The 19,629-nt window shown below is 50.4% G+C and overlaps 1 protein-coding gene across 1 annotated transcript in view; it reads right to left on the bottom strand.

The window, feature by feature from the left end:
* The window catches only part of CNTNAP1 (contactin associated protein 1), a 64,704-nt gene that overhangs the window by 31,047 nt on the left and 14,028 nt on the right, over positions 1 to 19,629 (bottom strand). Inside the window, exons 4-8 of the mRNA XM_056864727.1 lie at positions 10,620 to 10,767; positions 5,266 to 5,469; positions 2,285 to 2,469; positions 1,803 to 1,946; positions 744 to 1,017 (exon numbers count right to left, since the gene is read on the bottom strand). Coding sequence (XP_056720705.1) covers positions 744 to 1,017; positions 1,803 to 1,946; positions 2,285 to 2,469; positions 5,266 to 5,469; positions 10,620 to 10,767 — 955 coding nt within the window. The remainder of the gene's footprint in view (positions 1 to 743; positions 1,018 to 1,802; positions 1,947 to 2,284; positions 2,470 to 5,265; positions 5,470 to 10,619; positions 10,768 to 19,629) is intronic.

Raw genomic sequence — 19,629 nt, forward strand, 5'->3', positions numbered from 1 at the left:
TTGTGGAATAAATAGTTTGCTTGAGGAGGCCAGGAAGGTTCCCAGAATTTTATCATTCCACAGAATGCGTAAAATGGAATTGTTTGGGTTCCCTGAACCTTGTAGTTTGTAGTTTTAACATTGTTTGTAGTTTTAACATCCATGGGGGGAAAAATTGTAATCTGTCTTGAGTCTCAGTGACAGAAGCAAACTATACATGAAGTAAATAAATACTTTGTAATGCATTTCCCTGCTCTCTGACTGACTGGGGAGGGGGTGCTTTTGCCTCATTCTTAAGGAATCCCCCAGGGAGAGTCAGCAGACCCCCAGGAAGGCAGGCAGCAACAAGGATGGCAGCCCTCTTCCATCTGCCCCATCTCAGAATGGAAAACCAGCATCACCCAAAAGCGAAACAACATCAGCGGACTCCATCATTTCATAGCTCAGTGGTCGAACACCTGCTTGGCATGCAAAAGGTCGCAGGGTCAACCCCCGCGCCCCAGCACCTTCAGTAACAAGGATTTTGTGAAAGACGTCTTCTAGAAACCCTGGAGAGCTGCTGCCAGTCAGAGGAGATGCCAAATGGTCTGACTCAGCTTCCTGTGTCTACATGGCCCCACAGATTCCAGAAATCCTGCAACTCACTTTCTGTGAGCCTCAGATTTCCACCTCCCCTCCCAACCAACCAGCACCCAACTCTGGGAAGTCCCACCACACCCCTCATGGAAGTCTGGGGCTCCCTTGATATCTTCCTTTCCTCATACCTGCTGCAAACTCCAGCCTCTTGGCTTTTGTTTCAGATTTGGGCTGAGCAATGGTGACATTCACTTGGCCATCACTTAGCACCATCTCCAGCCAGCCCAAGTCATCTGCAAAGGGTGTGTAAAGCAGCAGTCCTACGAAGTCCCAGGTGCGGAAACCGAAGCTGACAGACAGGGAGTTACGCCGGGGATAGCCTGGCACCTCCAGGTAGTTGTTCACCCCAGCAAAGGTGAAGGGGAACAAGAGGTTATCTCGACAATAGCTGCCCACACGGCCCTGCAGGGGAGGAAGAGGCAGTGAGCAGGGAAAGAGACCGTGAGCAGAGTTTCAGGCACAGCAAGCCTGGCTCTCTGCATCTGGTGCTTCTACAAATCTGCTACACTACGAAAATGTGGTATTTATTATTCTATATAATTTTTATGACTAGATATTGCCAAACTGCATTTCTGGGAAAGGCCAGCTTTTAGCCAGTGTTGCAGTTCTGACCATAAACATGGCCATCACTGAGTAATGCTTGGCAGGCCCTCAGAAGTATGTGGGCCAAGGGTGGGCAAATGCAGGGGGGCTCCAGATCGTTGAATATTGCCTGGTTTTCCCCAACCTATAGCAGAATGAGGATAAGTTCTGCAAAATAAGCGAAGTCATGTGCCAGTTATTCCAGTCCCAGAATGTGGCATTTGGGTGATTCACCCGCTGCTTTTCTCCACACAATTGTACCAGGCTATACCCCACACCTTCATCTGTTGCTTCTCCTTCCTTGAACAGTAGGAAAGTCCCAGCTGCCTCTGTTGCTTTTATAGGAGACTGCCCTGGAGGCCTCGGGCACCTCAATGAAAATGCCTACTCTGTAACGCACAAGAGGAGAAAAAAAGGAAGCAGCAGCAGGGGCCATGCTTGTTCCCAGGCCAAGTCTGACTGCAGTCGCCTGACTTCCGTCACCTGCTTCTCTGCAGGGAGCTGGTGCCAAGGGGTGGGGGCTCTGCAGCACACCTTGTGGGGAAGCCCGTCCTGACCTTCCCACTGCCCTCTGCCCCAATCGAACCCCTAACATTCACCCTAACCTCAAACCGGATGCTTGGCCTGCGACGTAGTGCTAAGTGGGTAACATAGATCAAGTCGTAGACAATGTTTTCCATGCAGCCGCGGAAGTTGGGCCGATAGGCAAGACGCTGTTTCTTATGATTGATCACCCCTCCAAAGAATATCTGCACAGAAGTCAGAAGAAGAGAGGGTGGTTCACGTCAGCTGGGGGCCAGGTGGGGGCAGGTGGTCCTGGCCCTCCCCCTCAATCAGGGGTCCAAGACTCCTGGGCGGGGAGGGGCCAGGGGAACATTAGCCATACTGGCAGGCACAGGAGAAGGAAGGGAAGAGAAGCACCAGGTTTGACTTCGTTTCAACCCCCTTTGCTCCTTGGCCTCACGGAGACTATAAGCCCCCATACAGCTTTGAGCAGCTGTCCAAGGACAGGCCAGAATGGAGAGGGGGGAGGCAAGAGGTGCTGGTCTTACGGGGGGGGCCCATCTCACCCAGCCCCCAACACCACCTCAGTGTCCAGGTCAAGCTGCTCAAATGCCCCGTTGAGACGGAACCGCAGGACTTCCCCATCCAGGCTGAAGTTGACAAACTGCCTGTAGCGGTCCAGGCGAAACTGGTGCCAGTGCTGGTCGTCCAGGAGGCTTCCCAGAGTCATGGTTGTCTCCCCGCCGCTGGTGTTGAGCAGGCTGTTGCCTGGGGGAGGGAGGGAGATAGAGGCCACTGAGACACGGGGAGGGGTGGGAGCAGGTAAGCAGAGGCCAGTTGCTGCTAAGATGCCTCTGAGAGGTCCCTCAGAACAGGATGGCCTGGCCTGGCCTGTGGCCGCTCACTTGGCCAGTGTCATTTTCCACAGGCAAGAGAGGCGGCTGCACTGGCGGCCGAGCAGGGAGGTTTACAGGTCTGGAAAACAAAGCACACGCAGCTGGAAAACAAAGGCGCAGCTGTAGTTGCAAAGGACTGATTTGATTGGGGAAGCAGTACTGGGGTGGTGTGTGTGTGTGTGTGTGTGCGCATGGGGGGGGGGTTTAATACGTTCTGCTAGTACCATTTCCCACAACCAAATGACCCTCTTGAAGCTACTGTTAGTCCCATGGGGCAAAAATGAGGCAGGTACCTGCTTGGTGCCTGTATCGTTCCCCAGCAGAGTTTGAGGGAGGGAGAGAGATGGCTAGAAGTAGGGCTGTCGATTCGGTTTGGCCCCAACTGAAAAACAGCCGAATTTCCCAAGATTCGGCGGTTTTTAGTTCAGGACGAATCGAACTCAAAAATGGCAGGAAAAGGGGCCCCCGAATTCAGCGAGTTCGGGAGTTCACGAATAAATCCGGCAAATTCGGGCCGTCAGTAAGCAGCATTCTCCTCCCCCGGCCAATCGGTGGCCAAGCTGGGTCTTCTTCTGGCCAATCAGTCAGGATTGAATACTAGAGGAGTCAGCTGATGTGCGGCCAGGCCGGGGAGAGAGACAGAGAGTGAGAGAAATCCTCGTGTGTGTGTGTGGGGGGGTGCTTGTGCACATTCGCTCCTTTCCGAGGCTGCAGGGGGCGCATTTTTGGGGGTACAGACCCCAAACTTTCAGCGGAGCTTTAGACAAGCCTTCTTAAGAGACCCCCCAAGTTTTGTAAACACTGGGTCAGGGGGTCCCGAGATATGGGCTCCCCCCTTTTCTCTTTCCGTGGCTGCAGGGGGCGCATTTTTGGGGTACAGACCCCAAAATTTCAGCGGAGCTTTAGACGAGCCTTCTTAAGAGACCCCCCAAGTTTTGTAAATATTGGGTCAGGGGGTCCCGAGATATGGGCTCCACCCCTTTACCCTCCCCCCTTTTCCATTTCCGTGGCTGCAGGGGGCGCTTTTTTGGGGGTGCAGCCCCCAAACTTTCAAGATATCTTCAGACAAGCCTTAAGAGACCCCCCAAGTTTTGTAAAGATGGGTTCAGTGGGGGCAGAAATATCGGCTCCCCTCCCTTTTCTCTTTCTGTGGCTGCAGGGGGCGCATTTTGGGGGGTACAGACCCCAAACTTTCAGTGGAGCTTCAGACAAGGCTTCTTAAGAGACCCCCCAAGTTTTGTAAACATTGGGTCAGGGCCCCCCGAGATATGGGCTTTCCCCTTTCCCCTATTGGGATGAATGGATCACCCTGTATGCATCTCCAGAGCAAAACGTCCCGTGCTTAAATGGAATCGTCTTGGATTACCCAGTCCTCCTCCCAGCCCCTCCTAATGGAACAGAAGACAGCCACAGTAAGACCCCTTTGGGGGCTTTAATCTATACTTTTGCTCCTGTGTGTGTGTGGGGGGGAATGCAGGGTCTGTGTGTGTGGGGAGGGAGCAGTTTCTGTGGGCGGGGGGGGGAAGCCAAAGGGGGCTTTCGCCCGTTCTGCCGGGGTGTGTGTGCCCCCTCGAGTCTCTCTCTCCCTGGTTTGAGGGGGGGCTTCAGTTGTGTATCCTCAGGTTTTCCCTCATTCATAAGATTGGTTAGGTCTATTTTGATCCTTGCTCAAAACTGATTTTCAAATGGTGACTTAAAGAATGCATTTGCCTGGTCCTGAGTCCGATGTAAAAGGGGAAATTCCACCCCCTCCTGCTCCTTATGCATAGCTAGCTGCCTCTGTCCCTTTCCATGCTTTGCACAGTTGCAAAGGTGTTGCTTTACTTGTTTGTGTTGCTTTGCAGCTGGGTTGCTTTGCAAACTTCTTAGCTGTTTGTCGGGGCTGGGAGCTTTGTGCGTGGGCGGCAAGCTTTGCTCAGAGATGCACATTAAGGGTGGGGGGACCCCTTTCGGGGCCCATATCTCAGCCCCCCCTGACCCAATCTTTACAAAACCTGAGGGGTCTGGCAAGAAGGGTCCTTTGAAGCTCCGCTGAAAGTTTGGGACCTCTAACCCCAAAAATGCCCCCCCAGAGCCGCGGTTGTTTTTAATGGCTTTATTCGGCCGAATTTTTTCCCCGAACTTTGAATTCCCGCCGAATTGCATGGACCCGAAGTGGGGGAGTTCAGACTTCGGCATATGCCGAATCTAAACGGGCCGAATTCAGCCGAATCCGAACTATACCGAATTTTTTTTAATTCAACAGCCCTAGCTAGAAGCAGTTTAACCTGAAACACAGAAAGAATAGTCCTTGACTGAATGTTGCTCTTGGGGATCAGAAACTGAATAAACAGATGAACTGCCCGCTTTAAAATTCAATTCCAATATGCATGGCTTATATTTTTATGAAGACACCTTAAGACTTCAGCACTGTCTCTCATCCAAAAGGAGCTAAGCCCTGTGGCACTAGGCATGGACTTCTCACAGCTCAGGGATGTGAGGCGCACAATACAAGTTGCATTCATGCACACTGTAGTACACAACCCCGTGTTTTCTTGCTTTTCCTCTTATGTCAAATCAAGGTTTCTTTCAGTTTTTCGTATCAGCAATTATGCCACAACCCCCCACCCCACCTCTCGCCTTGGTCACAGGGTTAGCAGTGAGTCACCCCCCCCCCCCGCATCCTCACCAAGGCTCATGTTAAGAACCAGCCGGGCCTGCCGCAGCTCCACACTGATGTAGTCCCCCTGGATCCCCTCCCCGTACATCAAGATGCCGTCACGCTCCATCGTTTTGAAGTTGAACCCAATGATGTCTTGGGTTGTACGGACAGTTTTGGGGCGGAACTGGTAGGCAATAGCATCATCACCATCGAAGTACAAGATGTCAGATTCTGCAGGGAGAATAAACCACAAACAGATACTGTCACAGATTATGGTGGTGCTTCAAGCGGTCTCTTGGCTCACGAGCAGGATGGTCACCAAACCTCTGGCCAACCTCCAGGACTCAGCTTGCTTCCTCTGGCTCTCTGGCCAGTGCGGAACTTGAGTGGAGGTGAAATCTGAGCAAAACAAGGGCCTTGGTCAGCAACCTCTCTCTTTTTCAGAAGGATGTCATTTTTGGAGTACTGTCTGCAGTAGGGTTGCCAACCTCCAGGTGGTAAATCAAATAAAATCAAAACTTGTGCTCATAATGGAAATCCAAAACAAGAAGACCAGCAACTAGGGCCAAATCCAAATCACAACTTATACATTTCCCAATATACTACGTATATACATTTATGGTATACACATTCTATATATTTATTAACACAAAAATAATACACTGTCAATATAATCAGCCAATGGCAGTCAAACGATAGCAATCCTCCAACACAATTGTGTATGACAAAGGTCCAATAATATAACAACGTGGTTTCTAGAACCAAGACTGGAAAGTCCCCACTTCCATGATGCCGTCCTTGCCAATAAGAATCCAATGTATGACGAGAAGCTGAAACATCCAAGTTTCAGTAGACAGTAAAAAAGCCCCACTTCAATCAGGGGAGGAAGCGATGGAAATTGACCAAAACCAGCCCCAATGGGTGGTAGAGCAAGGCAGGGACTCCGCCGCTATATCCTGTTTCGTATTGCTTTCATCCAACAGATCCAATCATTCCTTTCCAAGATTGGACTTTCCAGTGTATTATTTTTGTGGTAATAAATACACAGAATGTGTATACCATACATGTATATACGTAATATATTGGGAAATGTATAAGTTGTGATTGGATTTGGCCATAGTTGCTGGTCTTCTTGTTTTGAACCTCCAGGTGGTGGCTGGAGATCTCCTGCTATTACAACTGATCTCCAGCCGACAGAGATCAGTTCCCCTGGAGAAAATGGCCACTTTGGCAATTGGACTCTCTGGGATGGACGTCCCTCCCCTCTCCAAACCCAGCCCTCCTCAGGCTCCACCCCCAAAATCTCCAGGTATTTCCCAACCCGGAGCTGGCCACCCTAGTCTGCAGACTGGCCTAAGACATGATTATGTCTTTTATTTATGCTTTTCTCTTTCTGGTTGTGGCCTCCCCAGGGGGCAGCAGGACATCACAACTGGCTTCCATAGGCAGCTGGGACTCACCAGACACAACGGTGCTCCTTGCGCGCCTTTTTATTTGGATTTAGCAAAGTCCACGCAGGTTTCCTCACAAGTGCAGCTCTCTTCACCCACCAGCTTCTGCCCCTTCAAAACCTCTGGGGGCGGAGCTGCTCCTCTGCTTTTGCACAGTTCCACTAAGCCTACCCTGGTTTGGTAGCCTTATCTTGCCCCAGCTCCTCCTTGAAGCCCCTCCTCTTCTCTTCTCTGCACCCTCTCAGCCTTTGCCAGCCAGCTTGCCTTCCTCATTCCGCCCCCCCTTCTGACATCTCCCTTTCTATTCCTGGGGCCAAGCCCTGCACGGCCTCTCCCTTCTGTAAGCCTTGTTCCTCTCTTAGCCCCCCCCCCCCCCGCCTTGTGCGACCCTGGCTGGGTTTGTATTGATAGAGACAGCTACCTGTTTACCCATGACAGTATATATAAAGGTGGCAAACATATAAAATGGCTTTTTAAGATGTCTTATCTCCCGGGGAGAGCTGGAGGATTTTTGAGAAGCAGAAGACAAGGCTGAAATTTTTCTTGCTCTGTGAAACACACAGGGCCTCTCAGAAGTTCCGCTTTCTCTGCGGCTAGGCACAGATTTCCTGTTGAGCTCATGGTAGCAGACAGAGAGAATTTAAAATAGCACAGGCAGAAGGGGGAGAGAAAGACAGTCTGGTTTAAAAGTATATTCACAGCAAATAGATTAAAATACTATTTCACATATATAGATAAGAATAATAAAATAAACATAATGATGATGAAATTCTCCTCTTTCCCATGGCTGAGAAAAACTATGCAGGCCTGCCCCTGTCAAGAAGGTTGATGGAATGGACCTGCAAGAATGAGAGTCTCAATCACTGGATTAGAGGACTTGACTGGAATGGAAGCAACAGAGAGATGGGAAAATGACCTGATTCATTTAATGGATGGGAACATTTCATCCCAAAATATCTTCTGTTCAATGGTCTAGCCTCTGGATCTTCAGTGAGATTCTGCAAAGTCCCATTAAACCCAGACAGTGGGTGCAGAAGGTCAAGCACCATGGAGCCTGATACGAAGCATGTGGGAAGAAGAGGAACTGAATCTTACAGCACACTGAAATGATAGGCTTGGCAATTAAGGGTAAAATAAAATTATACTTAGGAAAATAGAACAGAAATGCAGGCTTGAACTTAATAGTTAATAGCAACAGTATATTAAAGCTGTAAGTATTAGCTTATAAATAAATTAAGAGAAATCTAAAAGGCTAAGGCAGTTCCCCATTTTCCTGTACAGATCTCACAGACACAAGGGCCAAAAATAGAATTCTTTCTGAGAGACACACTGAAAGAAAGTTCAGAGCAGAACTGAAATGATTTTTAGAAGAAAATATAGATTAAATGCTTAGAGATATTCAGCTTTAGCCAAAGTGACATTGAGGTACAAAATAGAGTTCTTTCAAGATACTGAAAGAGGAAAGACACAGCAAATATGCAGAGTTAAGATAAGCAGCCTAGATTTCTATGGGAAATACAAACTATGCCACCAAATGCCATTGTTAAGATTGAATAGTCTCTTTTTTAAGGCAGTATAAGAACTATTAAGAACAAATAGACTGCAACAATATACTGTTTAAATGAAGAATGTTTGTGTAAAGGTCTAATGGTTTGGAATATTGAGGAGGTAGTTTACAAACAGGCTAGCTGCTTCATGGTTTAGGTAGGGGGACAATGCCAAGTGCCTTCAGCTATTGATTTTTGGATTTAGCAATAAAGTATTAGAAGATTTTAGATTCCCATATAGAATTAAAGGAGAGGTTAAAAGTTCAGACAGAACTTAAAATAGATGGTCAGAGATGGGAGGAGGAGTCTAGGGAGTCTAGGGAATCTACCCAAGGAAATCTTAACAGATGGTCGTGGAAATAGGGGAAGTGAACAGTAGAACTCAGACAGTCACAAGGTCTAAAACATCAGAAATAACTTACACTGTCAGCAAGTATTTTGCAAAGATAAGCCCATGATCATCCATAAACAACTCAAGGGACATGAGAATTGAAACTTCAATGATCAGCAACTTAACCATTTTTAGAAATGGGGGTTTCAATTATGTCAATGTATACCATGTATGGATTGTAGGGCGGTCGGGAAAGACTGTAATTTGGTTTTATCCAATCATGGGAAGCCAAAAGGGCCGGCGTTCGGGCATCAGTAGGGGCTGAGCCTCTGAAGGGCTATAAAAGAGCGAGCACTGGACCATTTGCTTTGAGCAGCTAGAAGCACTTGCACGTGCTAAGCTGTCTCCCATTTATTATGGCCAAATAAATGCTTTCAACAGATCTCTCTGTGTCTGGTCTTCTCTATCCCTAAATAAGATTGGATAAAGGGGATAAGAGTATTGATTATTGATTATTGATTGGCGTTTCTGACAGTATAGGGCCCTTGCTGTCCCCTGTGCCCATAGCCAATGCCAAACCTCCTACCCCTGCTGCTACCTAGTGGGAGACCGTCCTGCAGGTGGGGCTGTGCCCCCACTCCTGCTGTGCCTTTCAGGCTGCTGCGGCCTTCTTGCGAGGGGCTCAGCCCTCTGCCTTGGAACAGCTGCTGCCTTTGGCCCAGCGGGTGGGGCCTCCTCTGGCCTCCGCGGCTGCCTCTGTGCCACCCTGGTTCAGAATGGATGTGGCTGGCATATGCTTCTGACAGCACAAAGAACAGGCCCTGATGTGCCCCAGGCAAAGCAACAACCCCATACACAGGACTCTGTGAAAATACCATATCCATTATTTGCAGAGCTTCAGCCAAAATTTGACCAATGGCAAGTTCTGGTCTAAGCAGCGGATGTGGCAGGAGACAGATCAAGAACAAGGACATCGCAAGCATAACTGCCTAATTACTGAAACCACTACCAATCAATTATTGACACTATAAACTAAGTCTACACAGAAATTCATCCAGATGGGGGGTCAGTGGCCAAAAACACCCAACTGGTTTGGCTCAACCATGAAACCGCAAATGCAAAATAGTTCAACTAGGAATACAAATGATTAAAATTAGCCTTTGCGGACTTTATTCTTTACCTACGGAGGGATTCCAGCCATTAAGTTAGACCAGCAGTTTCACTTTTTGCCAAGGAAGTTAACGACTGATACCATAGCTGGCACTGGTAACTATGAATTTCTGACCAGAATTTCTCTCCCTTCCTTCCTTCTTACATCATTGATGTATTTAGGAACTCTGATATTTTCTTACTGGTGCCTTCAGTTCAATTCCGAGTTGTATGGCAAGACATCTAATAAAAATTTATTATTTCCATTTAAAGACTTATTCTCAAGCTCATTTTTCAGTTAATCATGTATTTGTCAGTTTTCACTGAACCGTTGTGCCTTTGCATTTAGTAAAACATTTAAAAAAACTATATTTTTGCTGGATTCAGGGGATCTTCGGAAAGGAGTGGTGATTCTGGTAGCCAGTCATACTAAAGAACTTGGGCAGGGAAGAGTTTCCTTGTTGCCTTGGGGCATCTCTCCAAACAACAGATCTTCTCCCAACACTGACCCTTCTCATCTCATCCTATTCCTGACTGGAGATTCCCCATATCAGAAAGAAATCTGGAAACAAACTGTTCCCCTTTCTCCATGAAAAACAATCAGATGAACTTATCTTTTGTAACAAAGGATGAACAATATTAATTCCCCAAACTGCTTCCCTACGAATAAGTTTCTTTTGTACCTGAATGATGATGGCATATGGGATCTTTGTGATGTACTATTTCAGAGTCCAAATTAAAAATAAGGTACACATGTTTTTTCCTTTTACTGCCGAGGGGGAGAAAACCAGTATTTCCGCCCCAGGCATACCCAGTGTCCCAACTGTTTACATTTCCATTTTGCTTCAGTGTTAAAAAAAGAAGTGCTGCTACCCCAACGTGTGCAGCGGCTGTATCACTTACGGTAGTAGCACCCATAAAGGCCCACCCGCAGGCCAATGGCGCCACGAGGATTCCAAGCCACAGGAACAATGCGGATGTAGCGAGCCAAGATTGGGTAATGAAGGTTATGGCGGACCACACCGCTATCGTTCACATTGCCAAAGAATGTCTATATGGGAGAAAAGCACAAAAGCAAGACATGAAAGGCCTCCCCTTGCCAGCAAAGCATCAGTATTGATCACAGGCAGTCTTCAAGCAACGATTGGACAAACACTTGTCAGGGATGTTCTAGGCTGATCCTGCATAGAGCAGGGAGTTGGACTAGTTGGCCTGTGTGGCCCCCATCCATCTCTATGACCAGAGATAGGGCAGGATATAGATGCTAGAGTGTGGTATTTCTCATGCAGGAACATGATAGCCACAGCCCCTGAGCAAGGGGCTCTTATTATTACATAGCAGAACATTTAAATCATCCAACTTTGTTTAAGGAGTAGAAGAATAAAGTACAGCAAGAGGAGTCTGTATGTTTTCCATATGAAAAGTGCAGAATATGAGCATTTCTCTTTATGAAATTAAACAGGCAAAAGCCACACCTACAGAAGAATCCCAGAAAGAACAAAAACTAAACTAGCTATTTACACAGCCCAAATAATGCACTTTCCTTGCACTCAGAGGTTAACTGCCTCTGAATGCGGAGGTTCCCTTTAGTCATCGCAGCTAGCAGCCATGGGTGGGCCTCTCCTTCATGGATCTCTTTAATTCCCTTTTCAAGCTATCTGTGTTTGTGGCCATCATTATGTCCACTGGTAGTGGATCCCACAATTTAAGTACTCACTGAGCAGAGAAGTACTTTTTTTTAGTCTGTCCTGAATCCACTCAGCATTAATTTAATTAAACTGGCTATACAGCTGGCAGCCTGCTGCACCCCACCCCCAGATCTGTGGTGAAGACAGTGATGAGGCAGGCAGCAGGAGGGGATCGGAGGAAGTGGGCTTGGTTGGGGTGCTACTCCATCTGTGGGCCAGCCTCCTGAACCGCCGGCTCTGTTCCCATCCAGCGCAAAGGTTGGTGTGGGGTACAGATGAAGGGGGAGCAGCAGGAGAGGCTGGTGCTGTGGTTTTTCCATCTATTCTAAAGCAATGGTGCACGTGCAAAGAGGTGAGAAGCCACTGCAGTAGCTTTAAAGCAGTAGCTTTAAAGGGAAAGAAAAGGAAATTATGACAGCAGCACTGGAGGACAGCTCATTTTAGAGAGCTCTTCTGAATTGCTTGGGGAATGCCTGGTCACTCCTGAGTGACCTCCTGATGTAGACCATCTGCAAGCCATCCACCACACAAGGAAAGCCCTGAGCAGAGAACTGATCTGCTCAATATCTGGCAGCTGTTCCTGGGACAACCACTGAGGTCGTTTTGGAGATGCTTTGATAATGCCACCGCTGTCTTTGCCAGAACTGCATGAGAGTCTACAGAACTACGCAGGATAATATCAACATTCATGTGCATCTGGTCTGTAAGCAATCCATCTTCTGAAGAGCAGCAGAAGCCCCTTGCTAAGGAGTTGGCTGCCTAATCAGTCCTTTGGACCATAAGGTTCATGCAGTCAAGGCAGAGAGCGGGGATCCCCAACTTGGTACCCATGGGCACCTGCCACCTTTCCTGGTGCCTGCCATGTTTTTAGAAAGTGGGTGGGGGCAGAGGGGGCTTTCGCCCTGTGGGGCTCTTGACTGACTTCAAATTTTTAAAAAGTTGCTTCAGTGGGAGCTGAACACCACAGCACAAAGATCTTATCTTCAGTTATGCAGTGATGCTATTAAATATTTTTAAAATATTTTAACCAATATGTTCATTTTAAAACAGAGCTTCTGTCTGAAAAGTTGAAGTTACTGGTAAGAGTTATGCTTTGCGTCCCAGTCATTTTGTGGTGGGCTCCACCTCCTTCAGCAGCCATTTTGTGGCTTCTGCCACCAGTGTATGTCAGAATGCCCACAGACTCAAAAAGGTTGGGGACCCTTAGAGAAGAGGGTAAGACCCAAGCACGGCTGTGCTGAAATGCTTATCAGGTGTAGCCCAGAATTCTGTAAGGATATCTTGGAAGGCAGGAGCCAGGGGCCTCCTTGTCTGGGGCCTCTAGTAATCCCTGGTATGAACTCTGGCTGCGTCTGCCAAGAAGCATCTTCTGGTGGACCCAGCAGCTGCAGACACGAGGGCTGCTAGTTGAGGCAAGAAACAGTGAGGCTGAGAAAAGCCAAAAGGATTCTAACAGTTCTACCAGCTCAACCATCTGATGGCTGATCTGAGCGAGGGGGAGAGGGGGCCCTTGTCCCAGGAGTGCCATGAAGCTTTTTAGAAGGCTTTGGGTAAGCAGGAGAAAGGTCCTGGTGGGAGTGCTGTACCCTCCGACTCCCTCACGCAGAGGCTTCGTGGCTCTGCTGTCCCGATGTCTTGAAGACATCTTTGTGGCGGGCAGATGGACAAAGTGTGATAGGCAGAGAACAGAAATGTGCCCCACGAGACACAAGGAGCCAACCAGGCAAGGGCGCTCTGTGGGCTGTGAGGCAGGTGAAGAGCTGGACCAGCGGAGGTCCAGGAGTTAGGTTTGGAAGAGTGAGAGGGAAAGGTTAGTCTAACAGACATGTGAATTAAAGATCTGAATTTGGTTAATTTTCCCTACCTGGTGAACTCATTGTACAAAGGCACGGCTGTAGACCAGCAGGGATTTGCTGTGTCTGGTCTGTATTGATACGTCATAAACCTACCCGACAGAGGGTTAACCTGAGTCATGGATGGTGGGAAACCTAACATCCTACAACTCTTGATTACAGTATTGTTGTCTTACATTCCCATACAAGTTACAATTATGTCCAATAACAATTTTCTCTCTGTGTGTAACATTTTTAAGGGGGCTGTCTTACGTTCAGGGTTGTCTTCCTTTTGAGTAAACAGTGTTAATACTCATCTCCATTGTTTCCCCCCTGAAATAAACATTACAAAGCAAACCATCTTGGCCTGTTAGCCTTCCACAGTTATTCATCCAGGCTTTGATGGGTTATATTCAAGCTTAGATCTTATCCCTTCAAACCCTGTTGTCTCTTTTGCATTTCCCGCTGGGAACCCCAGAGCAAAGGGATGGGCAGGAAGTTGTATTGTGACAGGAGGGGAAATTGTGACAGGTGATGGTTAGGAAATCCATCGCACCCAGGTCCAGAGCCTCCACTGGCACCTGCATGTGCCATGGGGATCTGCACTTGGGCGCAGGACAGACATGGCGGGTGTCAGGCTTCAGCAAATGCACGGCGTTTCAGGCAATAGAACTCAAATCCAGGCAGAGCAGCGATTCAAAGATTTATTCCGAAAGTCAACGATTTCAGTAAGGAGACAAACAAGGTTGGAATACATGACAGGAGGAGTGGGGATACATTTATAGGGCTGATACAATAGGGTTACAGAAACAAAGAGACAATGTAGTCGTTTCCTGCCGGTAACGACTTAAGTAAAATTGAAACAGAAACAATCATGGGCAATCAGTGGAGGAGATGGCCGAGCTCTCGGCTTTGTGCGCGGGACCCGATATCAGATCGAAGATTTACACGGGCGGGTCCCAATGCAATTGTAAATCTCTGGCCGGAGCTCGAGTGCAAAACCGGGGGGGGGGGAAGGAGTGCACGGAGAACTCCATCTTGTTTGCGGGGGAACCCTCTTGTTTGAGGACGGAGCTGTCAGAAGCCCTATCTGACATTCTGCCTCTCCAAAGGCCCCCTCCCCGGGTTCCCAGGCTGGTCGGGACAACTCCGATGGAACTCGGTGATCAGAGAGTGTTCTGCCGCAACCGACTCATCGTGACTCGAGTTTAAATGTTTCCAGTGTACCAGATACTCCAGCAGACCCCTCCGCAGCCTGGAGTCCAGGACCCTAGAAATTTCAAAATGCTGTTCCCCCTGCACCATGATAGGTGTTGCCCCTGGGGGTTCGGGGTGCCAATCAGGGGTGGGAGAAAAGGGTTTCAGGAGGCTAACATGAAACACGGGGTGCACTCCCTGTAGAGTTTTGGGGAGGTCCAGTTCAGCAGTGACCTCGTTGATTACTCGGGATATAGTGAACGGACCCATGTACTTTTGGCAAAGTTTTCTACAAGGACGCAGGGACTAAGTTCTTGGTGGAAAGGTACACCTTTTCCCCGACTACAAGATCCCACTGAGGCGCTCTGTGTTTGTCAGCCTGCACCTTGTACCGTTCCTTAGCCTGGTCCAACTGTTTAACAAGTCCCGGCCAAGTATTTCTGACGGTGTTAGACCAAGCAGATACCTCCGGAGGGTCGCCTCCCAGCAGGAGAACCGCCCCCAAAGGGTCAAATTCCATCCCATAGACAATCTTAAACGGACTCTGTCCAGTAGCAGAGTGCACAGAGTTGTTATAGGCGTACTCCGCCAGGGGTAACAGATCGACCCAATTATCCTGGTGATAGTTGGTGAAGCAGCACAAGTAGCATTCAATGACAGCATTCACCCTCTCCATCTGCCCATCCGTCTGGGGGTGATAGGCTGACGACAAACCTTGTTATACCCCCACAATTCCCAAAAACGCCTGCCAGAATTTAGACAGGAACACCGAGCCTCTGTCGCTCACGATCTTCCGAGGAAAACCGTGCAGACGGAATATCTGTTGAACAAACAGGCGGGCCAACTTGTGAGCTGAGGGCAACCCCTCGCACGGAATAAGGTGGATCTGCTTAGAAAACAGATCCGTGATGACCCAAAGCACGGTTTTCCCCTGGCTAGGAGGGAGATTGGTTACAAAGTCCATACCAATCACCTGCCAGGGAGCCTCCGGGGTCTCCAGGGGTTTCAGCAGTCCAGGGGGCTTTTCCATGAGACGTTTATTGGTAGCACACGTTGGGCAGGACCTTACGAAACCATCTATGTCCTGGCGCATCCCTGGCCACCAAAAGCGCCGCCGTACCAGGTGTAGGGTCTTAACGGTAGGGTCTTAACGAAACCAAAGTGACCCCCCGTCTTGGAGCTGTGGCTCCATTCTAGAGCTTCCCGGTACAGCTTCTGGGGAACATAAGTCCTTCCTTCCGGGGTCCCAGTTTCCTCCACCCCAAGGGGACCCTCCCCTCATTCCTCACGAAGAGCCTCCTCCCACCTGGTCTTTGCGGCAGAGGGCAGATCTCCAGGAACCTCCTGGAAGTGGGTGGAATCGTGAGCCTCCCTCTGCGGGAGGGCTGGGGGAGGCACCCACCGCCCGGGCTTGGGCCCGGGTCCGGACTCCCTGGGGGGGGGAGGCATTGGGTGCTCCCTCTTGCTGGAGGTCCAGTACAGGCGTGGTAACCGCTGCCCAGGTCTGGGCCCGGGTCCGAACCCCTGGGGGACGAGTGGCACCGCTCGTGCCACCTTGCGGAAGTACCGGGGCAGGTGGGGGGGGCGCCGCCCGGGTTTAGGCTCGGGTCAGAACTCCCGCGCATGCCCCCTCCAGGTCCAAGCCCAGGTGTTCTGGAGTGAAAAGGGACCCAAGCGGCCGCTCGACTCTGCAGTCGTACTGCGGCATGTGGAGAGACCATCCGCCAGGCAATTCTCCCTCCCGGGAACGTGCTTAATGGTGAAGCGGAACCTAGAGAAAAAGTCCGCCCACCTCAGCTGCTTGGCCGAGAGCCTCCTCTGCCCCAAGATGGCCTCGAGGTTTCGGTGGTCTGTCCAAACCTCAAACGGCACCGTCACCCCTTCTAAGAACTGGCGCCAAACCGTGAGGGCATGTTTGATAGCCATGGCCTCCTTTTCCCCAATCGGCCAGTTGAGCTCGGCCCCCGAGAACTTTTGGGAAAAGTAGGCGCAAGGTCTGAGCTTCCCCTGAGCGTCCTTCTGCAGAAGCGCTCCTCCCATTGCTTTGTCAGAAGCGTCTACTTGCAGGACGAAAGGCCGAGAACAGTCGGGGTGAGCTAAAATGGGCTTAGACGTGAACCGGCTCTTTAGTAAGTCGAACGCTGCCTGGCAGCGGTCGTCCCACGCCACCTGATGGTTAGCGGCCGTGGCCGCCTGACCCCTCCCCTTGGTCTTAAGGAGGTCCGTGATCAGGAGGGCTATCTCGGCAAAATCCGGGATGAATCCCCGATAGAAATTGGCAAAACCTAGAAATTACTGAACCTTCTTACGGGTTCAGGGGTGTTCTCGGGGTCCATGATTAACCCGTTGGGAGACACTACAAACCCAAGGAAAGCAAGCTTGTCCTGATAAAAGGCACACTTGGACAGTTTGGCGTATAGGTGGTGCTCCCGCAGTCGGCGCAATACCTCCCGCACCAACTTCCGGTGTTCCTCCGGATCCCGAGAATAGATTAAAATGTCATCTAGGTACACGATAACCCCCCGAAACAGTAAATCATGTAAAATTTCGTTGATGAGTTGCATGAAGCAGGACGGAGCTCCAGACAACCCGAACGGCATCACGCTAAACTCAAAAAGACCAAAGCAACATGAGAAGGCTGTCTTCGCCTCGTCCCCCTCCTTAATCCGGACCCGGTAATAGGCTTCCGCCAGGTCCAGTTTTGAAAATATCCTGCCTTCCTGCAACTGACTGAGAAGGTCAGGGATGAGGGGGATGGGATAAGCATTCTTTTCAGTCACTGCATTGAGACCCCTATAGTCCACACACAACCTGAGGTCCAAAGTCCCCTTCTTCTTTACAAAGAAGCAGGGTGAAGAGAATGCGGCCTTGGATGGATGGATGAACCCCCTAGCCAGATTCTTGTCCAGAAACTCCCGCAACACAGTCTTTTCCAGGGGGTTCATGGGGTAAACCCGGGCTTTGGAGGGCTTCATGTCCACAGTGAGCTCAATGGCACAGTCTGTAGTGCGGTGAGGGGGTAGCAAGTCACAGTCCTTCCCCTCAAAGACATCCACAAAGTCCTGATATTCCGGGGGCAGTATCACGGGGGTTGCTGTCACGGCAGTCACCCTCCCCCCATCGGGCATGTCCTCCTGGCAATGCCACCGGCATTGTGGAGACTCAAAAACCACTTGACACTGCGCCCAGTCAATGCTGGGGTTGTGGCCTGCCAGCCAGTTGCTTCCCAGAACCACTGGGTAAGCGATCCCAGGAGCAATGAGGCTGATCTGCTCCCAGTGATCTCCCACCCCCAACAACACTGGGTCAGAGCGCAAATGAACGGGGCCCCCCTGGAGGTCGCTTCCATCCATCTGGCGGAAGCGCAAGGGTTGATCCAATTCCACCGCCCCCAACTGCAATCGGTCAAACACCCCCTGGTCTATTAAAGTCCTGGAACAGCCAGAGTCCAAAATGCCCACTACTGCAATTGGATCCCCTCCCTGGGGATTTTTTAACACCACAGGTACCAGTAGTCTCTCTCCCTGGTCACTCACCCAGGTCGGAACCAGCTCGTTCTCTTGCAAAGTAGCCTCCTGTGCCGGTTCACTCACAGGAAGCTTTCTTCATTTTTTGGCGGTGAGACATCTCTGGAACAGCAGCGATGTTCACATGGGACAGGCTCCAGGTCCGCGCTTAACGCCGCCGTTCTGCGCCGGGTGGGTGTTCCCTCCATCCTCTTCAGGTCCGGAAATGGCTAGCCGGTCAGAGCATTCTTGTCTGTTGCCTGCCTGGGCGATCCACTGGTGCACTTGGCAGCAAAGTGTCCCATCCTTCCGCAACGTAGACAGGAACCCTCTCAGAAGCGGCGCGCTCTCTCGTCCGGGAAACGGCCTTGATTCCCTTCGCCTCGGTGTACCTCCGTCGCAGTGTTCCCCTTGGTCGGGCCTCTGGAGGGGGGTTCCTTCCCCGGGCGATCCTTGGCGAACTGCAGGGTCAGCTTGCGGTGTTCTACTTGCCCTGCCAGCCGGATCCAGCCCTCCACAGTGTCAGGGTCTCCCAGAGTCAGGCAGCCCTCCAACACTTCCCAGCGCAGTCCCTCGCGGAAGTGTTGGACCTTGGTGGCGTCGCTCCACTCTCGCACCTTGCACGCCAGGGACTGGAACTCCTGGGCATATTCTAGCACAGATCAGGACCCCTGCCTCAATCTGCGCATAGCAATCTTGGCCCTCTCTGCCCGGTGAGGGTCTTCAAACCGGCGGTGCAGGGCTTCCAGGAAATCATCGAGGGAGCGCAGAAGTCCAGGGTTAACTTCTGTCACTGCCAGTGCCCACTCTACTGCCTCCTTCTTTAGAAGCCCGATGGTGTACCGCACCCGGGCTTCTTCGGAAGGAAAAGTCTCACCCTGATCGTTCATGAAGCCAGAAAGTTGCAGTAGAAAGTGGGGTAACTGGGCTCAGGTCCCATCAAAGGAGATCTGCAGGTCCCGGGCGACTGTGCGTGGAGAATGAACGGGGAGGGTAGTTGCAGCGCCGATGGACGATTGGAGTCCTCGCACCGTCCCTGCTAGCGCCGTCATCTCCCTCCTTAGGATCTCCAGCTGGTCCTGAAGCTCCCGGTTCTGTCGAGTCAGGTCGTGGTTCTGCTCCGGCAGAAGACGGCGTTCCTCTTCTCAGGGGAACGGGGTTGAGGTGACTGCAGCTCGGCCTCGGAGCGGTTCCTCCTCCCTGGAGTATAGGTCCTCCAGCGGGCCTCGATATAGGAGATCGAAGTTTGGCCCCGTGGTTGATTGGTGGACGTACTGTCCGGCGATCCGCGGTGCCCCCTCCGCAAGTTCTGCGGAGCTCCTTCCCAGGGTTACTTCCTCCCGGCTTGGATCTGTTCCTCTCGGGGCTGCTTCCTCCCGGGTCAGGACCGCTCCCTGCTGTTCCGACAGGCAGAGGCGTTCGTACCGCCGGATCTGTTCGGCGGATCAGGTCGAACTGGGGAACATCTTTCTCAAGAACTAACTAGTAGAAAATAAAAAAGATGCATTCCAACCTAATGTCAGGCTTCAGCAAATGCACAGCATTTCAGGCAATAGAACTCAAATCCAGGCAGAGCAGCGATTCAAAGATTTATTCTGAAAGTCAATGATTTCAGTAAGGAGACAAACAAGGTTGGAATACATGACAGGAGGAGTGGGGATACATTTATAGGGCTGATACAATAGGGTTA

The sequence above is a fragment of the Euleptes europaea genome, chromosome 18, assembly GCF_029931775.1.
Source record: "Euleptes europaea isolate rEulEur1 chromosome 18, rEulEur1.hap1, whole genome shotgun sequence".
Lineage (NCBI taxonomy): Eukaryota > Metazoa > Chordata > Lepidosauria > Squamata > Sphaerodactylidae > Euleptes > Euleptes europaea.